The following is a 10,933-nucleotide window of genomic DNA, read 5'->3' as shown; positions in this document are numbered from 1 at the left end:
GAAGAACAAAACCTTTTTGTGTGAGTACTGACCATTGCTGCATGAGGTCACAGGGGATTTTGGCACCAAATAACACTGACAGCCAGACCAACTGTGTGTGTGTGAGAGAGGAGCCTGTATCAGTTTCATGATTTCTCAGGGAACACCCAGAGAAGTGTTTTCTGAATCACATTAATCAGGATTACACAAACCTTTCTTCCTAAAAAAATATATCGAACACTATTCATTCAGAGTGGAAGTATTACTTCATGTCATTTGTGGCAAAACGTGGCATTGTTAGTGCATTATCACCTAAATGCTGTGCAATAAACATGTAGGTTGGATGAAATGTGCAGTAAATATGTAAGTCAAGCATGTAAATGAAGCTGAAGACATTATCATCTCTGATATGCTTTTATTTACAGGATGTCTTGGCATGTTTTGTGAGAGGGGAAATTAAAACAACAAAGGCAAAGAAACATCTCACACCATTTCTCTTCCTGTTCCCTAAAAATTCAAACCCCCAGAAAAGACAACCATTGAACAGCAAATCGGGCGTCTCCCCACAGAACTCCCGTCAGTCTCTAGCCAATCAAGTTCACACTCGTCTCTGAACACCTGATGTTGACTCCAGTCCGGCGACTAAATGTCAACACACATTCACCATATACATTCTCCACACATGCAATTGTTCATGAACAATTTCAGCAAATGCATTCTGTGATGATCAAATGAGTTTACATGAGGGAAAACGAGAGGACACAGGAGTCAATTCAACGTTTCACTCAAGTAACGTAGCAGGAATAAACCGCCACAAATGCGCCTTAAAAACAGATTCAACAAAAAGAGCGTAGAGAATCAAGAGCCTAATAAATATTTTATTTGGAACACATCCGCACTGGAAACCTTTAAAGGCTCGAGATGATCCAGGAATCTTTCTGTGCTCAAAAAGGGGCGGGGCCATGGTCAGATCTGAGAGGGGAAGGGTGGAGCATCAGCACAGCTGCTTCCTGCCTCGTTTGCTGACCTGCATGTGAAGGCCGAGACTGAGCAGGCGACCAGCGGTTCTTTATGGCAGTTTGTGTGGTGGATATTCATGAAAAACACTGTCATTGTCTTCAAGCCTCATGAAGTTCGGGGGGTCGGTGCTCTCGGACTCTATTCCTCAATGTCCAGTGTGTTAAGCTCCTCCTCCAGTTCGTCCAGGTCCTCCCCTGTGAAGAGGTTTTCATCCACTGGCACCGCCTCCGTCTCCTCGCCCGTGCTGTCGTCCTCCTCGTCTCCGAGCGTGTGGTCCTCCTCAAGTTCCCCGTTCTCCGTCCCTCCTGACGCCTCACTCAGCTTCTGGTCTGTTGCCATGGGAACATAAGAGCATCACAACACTGTAGACAGAGGGCTGATGTCTGTCCAAATTCACTAGCAATTATGTAAATACCAACACAGCGTTACTGTGGCGTTTCTAGATGAGGCTTTAGGTGAGATATGTTGTAAAACAGCTAAACGATCTTTTCAAGCATTATGATTCCAACAGTTCTCTTCGTCCACAGAGAAGCCCAACTAAAGGCTGGATAAAATTTTCGTGAGTGACCGTAGCGCGCGACTCCGCACACCTCGCGCAAACGGTGGAGGTGTTTATACTTGGCCTGTCATATTCTTTTCCGTAACGATACGTGGTAGTATAAAGAAACACCCCTCAAAAACAGGGGAAGGAACATTTACCTGAAGAATTTTAATGTTGTTTTGTGTTTCAGGGTTGAAAAGTGCTGGAATTTAGGCTAAAGTACTTGAAAATGTTTGTAACTGTATTTCGTTTCACAAGAAATAGCTATCTGACTGAACCGTTCTCTTGTATTACGTTAACAAATACGAGCCTCTTGTAATTCCAGGACGAAACATGAGAGAATGTGAAGACGTTAAGATTGGGCGTTTTGAAAATAAACAAAACATTAAATAATGTGATAAAAAAAGTGAAATACTCTAAATAAATATTTATACATTTATTTTGAATTAACTTAATTAAGTTTATTAAGTTTGTGTTGGTAATTAAAAGTAATGTACAAGTGCTTGAATTCCTCTTTGTAAAGGTGTATGAACCTGCAAACATGACTCATTGTTACAAAACTCGAGGTGCACAACCACGCCAAACAATAGTGCGCGGGGCCCTCGCACAGGGGCGGAGCCACAGTGATTGCGTCATTTTCAGCGCACGGACCCTCGCGCCGATCGCGACAAGTATAAACCTAGCTTAACTCTGCGCACACACACACACCACGCTAACACTGCACACACACCACGGCTGAGACCGCTGCTTCAGTCTATCTAAATGCTGTTTGCTCTGTGATGGGAAATGAACCCTTGCCCAATCTCCAGTGGTTAAACTCTGCCACACACTCAGCAGAGGGCCCGGAGCAGCTGCAGACACACTGCGTGTGGGCCCCGCCCCCGCCCCTCCACACCCCCGGTCCACTCACCATCCGTCTGGCAGGAGGGCTGGGTTCTGGACGTGAAGCGGTCTGCTGATGCCACCGTTATGCCTGTGTTTTCCACCTCTCTAGGGATGAACCTCCCAATATCGATGTCCTGACAATCGTCCTCATCCACCTGCAGCAGAATCACACCAGAGAGGGTCAGAGGGTCTCAGCATCCACCTGATGATGACATACAACTGAACGGAAGGAGCTCCATACACAGGGTGAACCAACCAAGTGGTTAGCAAACAGAAGACAAATCTCACCTCCAAATGCTGCTCATCATCGTCATCATCCTCATCTGCACTGACATATTTGGTATCATCTGCTTCTTCATCATCATCGTTAACGAGCTCAGGCCGGAACTCAAACACCTCCCGCCCACTCACCTGGTGTTGTGGGCATCACAGAGAAAATCAGGCGTCTCATGGTGACATCACAGCATTATTAAGGCATTATAAGCCTTCAGTATTGAGACACAAACCACACTGAGCTCATAACGGCTAAAGCAAGACAGCAGGAATTAAAGGACTACACAGTATTTAGGGCATGTGACTTAGTGGGTTCAACCATAGTAAAATAAAGAACATTGAATAAACGCTGCCCCCTGCTGTCTCGTTATGGTCAGTGCATGCTGTTTCAGAAGTAATGCGAGTTCAAAGAGGCTCTGGGAGTTTCATTCATTGGTGTCGGTGTTAGAGGCCATTGCGGCGGTGTGTTTGGAGGACGACTGCACTCACTATGAGCGAGCGGCCGGCCTTGAAATCCGCCTTCTTCCTCTCCAGGTCCTGCTCCGCCTTAGCCAGCTTCTCCTGCCTCTTCCTCTTCTTCCAAGCCAGGAACGTTTCCAGGGTGATGCGGGTGACGTTTGGTCCCAGGGCAGATCGCTATGGCAACACCAGAACAGATGCAACATCCAGAAAGTGTTATAATGGACAGATGCTGATTTGAGTGCCGGCCAGTAAACACAGAACACAGCAGATGAAGTGCCTGCAGCTCTACTAAACGTGGACCAACGTCCATCAAGAGCTGTGTGAACACTGCACACACGGCTTGCTTCCCAGCCCAGCACAGCACAGGTGCGGTTCAGCCCTCCACGCACCTCGTTCTCGATCAGCTCCTCCAAGGAGATCTGCTCCTCCTCAGTCTCCTCCTTCTTCTTGTCTTTTTTCAGGACAAAGCCGGCAGGCAGTGCGTGCCGGTACATACAGGTATCTCCTCCACCAGGACAAACCCAGAACCAGCCGTATTTGTTGTTTTCAATGGCATCGAGGAAATACTTGCAGACCTTTGTAACACAAGCCAGTAAAACACAATGATTAATGTGTTCTGGTCCACGAAGACTGTCCATGTAGAAGAACACCTCAGATACCAACAACATTACAGATATTCTTGCAATATTAATATGAAACACTGATGATACATTTATATTTGGATATTTTGACTGTAACGTACAATCTGAGTTTTGGCTTTCTTCTTCTCTGCCTCGCCATGCTTTTTGTTTACGACTTCTTCCAGTTTCTTCTCGTCCCAGTTTTCCATAGTATCTGCACGTCCAAAACAAAACAAAAATAAATACATCCGCTAAGACTTTGCACCTGAGATCTGAACTGTGTGTCCAAGTGTGGAGAGTCAGACAAGAGGACAGGACAGGACAGGACGGAACGGGGGGGGCTCAGTGAGAGGGGCTTGCCTTTCTCCAGGTCCTCGTCTCTGCCGTCCACATACATGCTCCTCTTCTCTCCCTTCCGGTCCAGAGTCATGTCGTGGGAGAACTTGCACTTATCGCCTTTGGTGCATTGGCCTTGTTTAAAGAACGCGCACAGCACCGATTTAGGGTCCACGCCTGTAGAGGAGGGAAAACCAGCAGTGAGACGACACGCGAGCGCAGGAGTGAGACGACACGCGAGCGCAGGAGTGAGACGACACGCGAGCGCAGGAGTGAGACGACACGCGAGCGCAGGAGTGAGACGACACGCGAGCGCAGGAGTGAGACGACACGCGAGCGCAGGGTGCTTCATCACAGCCAGCGTCCCATCAACACAGGAGAGCGGCCCCACACGGAGGTGCCTGGAGTATGCAGCAGCACTGGACGACTTTAATTCTATTGCCGATACCTTTACTGACTTTCTGTGCTGCCACCACAGGCTTGAAGAGCTCGTTCAGCTCCGTGATCTCCTTCTTCTTATCCGCCTTCTTGCTCTTTTCTGCTTCGGCTGCAGCAACCTGGGTCACCAAGACAACACCAGGAAAACGTCACACACAGCACAACTCGGTGCAGCCGTGGGCCCTGTAGACATTAGTCCTGACCGGACACTAGTCCTGACCGGACACTAGTCCTGACTGGTTGGGGACTGTGGGCCCTGTAGTAATGACACTAGTCCTGACTGGTTGGGGACTGTGGGCCCTGTAGTAATGACACTAGTCCTGACCGGTTAAGGACCGTGGGCCCTGTAGTAATGACACTAGTCCTGACCGGTTAAGGACCGTGGGCCCTGTAGTAATGACACTAGTCCTGACCGGTTAAGGACCGTGGGCCCTGTAGTAATGACACTAGTCCTGACCGGTTAAGGACCGTGGGCCCTGTAGTAATGACACTAGTCCTGACCGGTTAAGGACCGTGGGCCCTGTAGTAATGACACTAGTCCTGACCGGTTAAGGACCGTGGGCCCTGTAGTAATGACACTAGTCCTGACCGGTTAAGGACCGTGGGCCCTGTAGTAATGACACTAGTCCTGACCGGTTAAGGACTGTGGGCCCTGTAGTAATGACACTAGTCCTGACCGGATGGGGACTGTGGGCCCTGTAGTAATGACACTAGTCCTGACCGGTTAAGGACTGTGGGCCCTGTAGTAATGACACTAGTCCTGACCGGTTAAGGACTGTGGGCCCTGTAGTAATGACACTAGTCCTGACCGGTTAAGAACTGTGGGCCCTGTAGTAATGACACTAGTCCTGACCGGTTAAGGACTGTGGGCCCTGTAGTAATGACACTAGTCCTGGCTTGTGACACCAGTTCTTACCTGCCGTGAATTCTGCTGTCCATATTTCACCTGCTGTGTGACGGTTTTGATGAACTTCTGCTGCTTGGCTCCTTTTTTGTTCTTAAGTCCGAAAGTCTTGTCCTGAGACACAACGTTACAGGTGGATGACAAACACCTTTACATGACAAAACCGCACGTCATGGGTAACGAGTTCATATATCGCACAATGGAGGAGAACAGCAACCACGCCAACAGTGCAGCGGCGCCAGGACGCCCAGCCGACCCGGGTGAGCTTCAACACTGAGGCCAAAATGTGCTGTGGCCTCTGGAGTAGTTAGACCTCCACATCCCCACTGAAGCGGAATATCTGTGGGGTTTGGTTAACTAGTACAGCTAGTTCACCACTTTCACTCTTACAGTAACTTTACCGCATCTACCGGACCCGCTTACACGTTTTCACACAGTAGCCACCACGCTAGCTCGCTAACTAGCACAGCAGAACGTGTGCGTTAGCTGGGGAGGCTAACTAGCCTTAGCTAACCGGCCACGTTCACAGTTAGCGGTGTTTTAGCATCACGTTAGCACTACGCTAGCATCGTGCTAGCACGCGCAGCACCCGCCAGTTAGCATCCGGGCCAAAAGTTGAGCGTGACTGAGGAACGGGGCTAACGCTAGCCTGATGTGTACGGACACCTCCACTTACTTCAATTATCTTTTCCTTTTTCTTTTCTTGGGTCTTCTTGCTACCTGTGGGCTGTGGTGGTGGTTTCTTCGGAGGCATGTCGGTTGAGATATCCCGAGATCCGCCAGCCAAGGCCCGTCCTGGTCAGTGACGCTGAGCGCTGGGGGAGCAACAGCGGCCGGGAGAGGCGAAACTAGCCTTAACGTCGCAAGGCATTGTGGGATTAAAGCGATGCGCACGAGTAGCTGGGGTGGAATTCATTCAGTTTGTAAAAACCCCAAAACTCAAAGGGATGTCAAAATTATATTGGATATCTGCTTCAGCAATGAGCCAGTGATTCTCAGAATTATTACAGTATCGCTTTAGGATATTAGGTTTAAATATTACCCAAAATAATTGAATATAATTTCCAGACAGTTCCTACTTTGGCATCATTAAATGAATGGACACGTTTATTAGAAGCTTACATTAGTGGCTGGGAGAGTGTACTGCACTATACCAGCAGGAGTCCTTGGGTAAGACTGCCACGTGCCACTGGGCCGTCCCTCTCCCCACGAATGCATTACAGAATTATTGTATGGTGTCACATGCAATCTTCTTTATGCATATTTACATAGAAACTAGACTGGTACAACCTGAATTTCATTACATGTTAAAATGGCTTCTTGGGCAGCTGTTACAGTTGACCGTCAGTCTTTGACTCTTGGACACTTACATGGGTGTTTCTGCCTGACCAGGTGTTATAACATAGTGTGCATTCATATGAACTTGCAATGTTTATGCAGTCATGTTTGAACATAACTGAAACATACACTGGGTGGACCTGCATCACACACGCGTCTCCGGTCCATGACTGCTGTGTCAGGCTGCTACCTGGGAGCCGAGAGCATGTTTCCTCTCCAGTGTCTGCAGTGTCCCTGTGTGGCTGTTTACCTGCACAAACATCAGTCAGATGCAGCTGGACATTCCTGTCAACCTCTTTGTAAACCAATTTCTTATCTGGAACGATTATATGTTTTAAACATAACATTTGTTTTTACTGCTGAATCAAATAATAGATGTGTGTATTTCATGTTCTCCCTTTCACATGGCTGGTCAGTCCTCTTCTGTTCCACAAGAAAATGTTCCATGTTGCAGGATTTAAACCTCACTAAGGAATTCATGAGAACTGGGACTTGTCAAGACTACCACATCTGTAAACGCATCAGATATTCAGACAGTGAAACTGCACAGCCATCTCTGCTCAGTGCGCTTCATGTTTGATTAAAACGTGTGTCATATCTGAGACGGGGCGAGGCCCATGTCAGATTGTTGGGGAGATAAGCTCAGCTCTAAATGGGGAGGAAGGAGCCCCACAGCGCCATCATTAGGAGAGGATCTGATTCATCAACATCAGCCAAATGTGTTCCCCTTGTCTGGCTGATGAATACTGTCTAATCTCAAATGGACACCCGGCTGTAGGTAGCCATCATTAACTTCTCTCTCTCTCTCTCTCTCTCTCTCTCTCTCTCTCTCTCTCTCTCTCTCTCTCTCTCTCTCTCTCCCTCAACCTTCACTCTGCGTCTCTTCCCACCACACTGTGCTAAAGTGGCGGTGGTGCTGGTGTTTTTCAGGAGATTAAGGGCAGGATTACACTATTCAGTGGCAGAATGGGTACGCTCAGTCAGAAACATCTCAACACATACAAAGCTCCCATGATTACCCAAACACAAAGATACAGTGGCATGTACTATTACCACTGCAGTTTTCTAATGCAAATGAGTTTTAAGTAGACTCTGATTAGAAATCCTTGTGTAAGATGATTCACTGTGTTTGCTGCCTCATGGAGAAGTGAGTTTGAGTAAGCTTCAGAAATCTGTTTAACTGTCACCTTTTAACGGAAGGATGTGACTGGTGTTGTGGACACTCAGATGGCTGGGGCCTGCACTATCGACCAACGGAACTACTGACAAACTGCTCTACCGACCAACTACACTACAGACCAACTGAACTACTGACAAAGTGCACTACCAACCAACTGAACAACTGACCAACTGAACAACTAACCAACTGCACTACCGACCATCTGCGCTACCGTTCAACTGCACTACTGACCAACTGCACTACCGACCAACTGAACAACCGACCAACTGCACTACCATTCAACTGCACTACCGACCAACTGCACTACCGACCAACTGAACAACTGACCAACTGCACTACCGACCAACTGAACAACCGACCAACTGCACTACCATTCAACTGCACTACCGACCAACTGAACAACCGACCAACTGCACTACCATTCAACTGCACTACCGACCAACTGCACTACCATTCAACAACACTACTGACCAACTGCACTACCGACCAACTGACCAACTGAACAACTGACCAACTGCACTACCGACCAACTGCACTACCGTTCAACGACACTACTGACCAACTGCACTACCGACCAACTGCACTACCATTCAGCAGATGCAACAACATTCCTATGGTGAAAAATCTGAAAGTACACAACACAATAAACTATGATTAATGAAAAATGAGATTAAACATAATAAAGCCTCATTTGCACAGACTGGAGTGGGAATTAAACCACTGATTGTTTATTTGATCAATCTTAAGAGTGTTCTTAATATGAGGAGTAATAGGTGCAGAGCCGGAGTGGCTAATCGGGAGATTCGGGAGGATTTTCGATGGGCCGGCTCATGTCAATCTCTAGTTTTGGCCGATTGGGATGGAAAAATAATTTTGGGCCAGATTTGCGCATGAAACTCCCGGGCTGAAAAAATGTCCCACTCCGGCCATGAATAGGTGGGTGTGTCCACAGTGACTGGCGAGGAGTGTGTGTGTGTGTGTGTGTGTCCACAGTGACTGGGGAGGTGTGTGTGTGTGTGTGTGTGTGTGTGTGTGTGTGTGTGTGTGTGTGTGTGTGTGTGTCCACAGCGATTGTGCCCCTAACCTTCTAATTACTCACCCGCTGCTTTTTTATTTTGTTTACATTTTTTCACTTTTCTCATAGTTACACCTCTGCCTGCAAGATACAGTTCAGTAGATCATTACTACTCACCTCTGAACCTTAAAACAGCCGCTACCACAAACATCACCAGAAAAGAGATTTATACCATGTTTAGAGTATAGAGGTTAGCGATTCATACAGTGTTTAGAGTATAGAAAGGTTATAGATTTATACCATATTTAGAGTATAGAGAGATTAGAGAGTATAGAGAGGTTAGCGAGGTTTGCTGTATGTTGGTTTAGATCCACAGCAGCAAATACCTGACAAACATAATATTCTCACATAATACTTTTGTATATTTCCACTAGGGGGCAGTGTGTGAAAAGCTTTTAAACTTTTAAATAAATTATCACTGGGTCAGGGGCCAGAACATTCCATTCACAATTAGCAAGCACAGAATGGCAGAGCAGCTGTAGCTTGCATTAGGTCTCTAGTAATGCAACGCTATAATTAAATGTGTCAGGTTTATGCTAAATTTTATGCTATATCAGAGAACATCCACTCTACTGCAGCTAGTTATAGAATTTGCATTTGTTTCTTGTTAGTTATCACAGAACTGCATGATGCATTTTAATCCTCTCTGCAGATCTTTTCCCTGCAGAGACACATCTGTAAGTCTGGCAGACTGCGGTAAGATGAATTAAAGTTTACTCTGACCAAATGCCTGACTGCTTTGCTGTGTGACTCTTTAATCACGCATTACCCACAAACGCATCGGTCAGCAGCAACGGCACACAGAAGACAGGGAGAAGATGGGCTCTGTGGGAGAACCTGAGAACACAGTCTGTGTGAGCCTGTGTGAGTCTCTGTGAGCCTTTGTGAGTCTGTGTGAGTATATGAGCCTGTTTGAGTCTGTGAGCCTTTGTGAGTCTTTGTGAGTATATGAGCCTGTGTGAGTCTGTGTGAGCCTGTGTAAGTCTGTGAGCCTTTGTGAGTCTAAGTCTAATTGGAGTATTCCATAATTTGGAAATTTATACACCTTTAATCTGAATGTTCCACAGTATAGTAATTTATACACCTTTAATCTGAATGTTCCACAATATGGTAATTTATACACCTTTAATCTGAGTGTTCCATAATGTGATATAAGCATAGACAATGAAGGTGGAGGAATTGAAGTGCTGAGTGTTACATGTCATTTTGGTTACAGTAACATTTGCCCTAGGTGAGGCAGGGTTTCCTCTGTTAAGTTCTGTTGGTGTTACTGCATAATAGCCATTCCTTCTAAGCCATATCACCCTGTGCCAAATAAATCAGAGTTTACAGAGAATCAAATAAATAAACAAATAAATCTTAATGTGATTGTGTGTTTGTGTATTAGCATAAAGTCATAAAAAGAAAAGTATGGCCAGACTGCTCCCCTGCTTAGCATCATAAATACAAAAAGGAAAAACGAGTCCTGCTGATTTTATAGCGCAGTAAATAACGCAGTCTGTGTAACTCAGCCAGTGGCAGCACCTTATTGTACACTGCATTCACCACACACACCCTCGCACCTCATTGGACACTGCGTTCACCACACACACCCTCGCACCTCATTGGACACTGCGTTCACCACACACACCCTCGCACCTCATTGGACACTGCGTTAACCACACACACAATCGTACCTCATTGGACACTGCGTTCACCACACACACCCTCGCACCTCATTGGACACTGCGTTAACCACACACACAATCGTACCTCATTGGACACTGCGTTCACCACACACACAATCGTACCTCATTGGACACTGCGTTCACCACACACACCCTCGCACCTCATTGGACACTGCGTTAACCACACACACAATCGTACCTCATTGGACACTGCG

At 46.7% G+C, this 10,933-nt stretch overlaps 1 protein-coding gene across 1 annotated transcript; it reads right to left on the bottom strand.

The window, feature by feature from the left end:
• Window positions 1–374: 374 nt before the first annotated feature.
• zc3h15 (zinc finger CCCH-type containing 15) lies at window positions 375–6,343 on the bottom strand. Its single transcript, XM_077002143.1, has 10 exons — window positions 6,135–6,343; window positions 5,471–5,572; window positions 4,565–4,673; window positions 4,141–4,293; window positions 3,903–3,994; window positions 3,550–3,735; window positions 3,188–3,334; window positions 2,714–2,836; window positions 2,451–2,580; window positions 375–1,328 (listed from the first exon to the last, which is right to left on the bottom strand). The coding sequence occupies exons 1-10, from the start codon at window positions 6,210–6,212 to the stop codon at window positions 1,138–1,140; spliced, it is 1,311 nt and encodes a 436-aa protein (XP_076858258.1). The 5' UTR covers window positions 6,213–6,343; the 3' UTR covers window positions 375–1,137.
• Between the last annotated feature and the right edge of the window lie 4,590 nt (window positions 6,344–10,933).

This window comes from Brachyhypopomus gauderio, chromosome 4, assembly GCF_052324685.1.
Source record: "Brachyhypopomus gauderio isolate BG-103 chromosome 4, BGAUD_0.2, whole genome shotgun sequence".
NCBI lineage: Eukaryota > Metazoa > Chordata > Actinopteri > Gymnotiformes > Hypopomidae > Brachyhypopomus > Brachyhypopomus gauderio.
The sequence above is the reverse complement of the archived record's forward strand: the minus strand, read 5'-3'. Positions and strand labels throughout refer to the sequence as shown.

Coding starts and splice junctions, on each gene's coding strand:
- zc3h15 (XM_077002143.1), bottom strand. CDS start 6,212: ATGCCTCCGAAGAAACCACCACCACAGCCCACAGGTAGCAAGAAGACC. Junction 5,573..6,134: donor AAAAGGAAAAGATAATTGAA/GTAAGTGGAGGT, acceptor GTTGTGTCTCAG/GACAAGACTTTCGGACTTAA. Junction 2,837..3,187: donor AGGCCGGCCGCTCGCTCATA/GTGAGTGCAGTC, acceptor CCACAACACCAG/GTGAGTGGGCGGGAGGTGTT.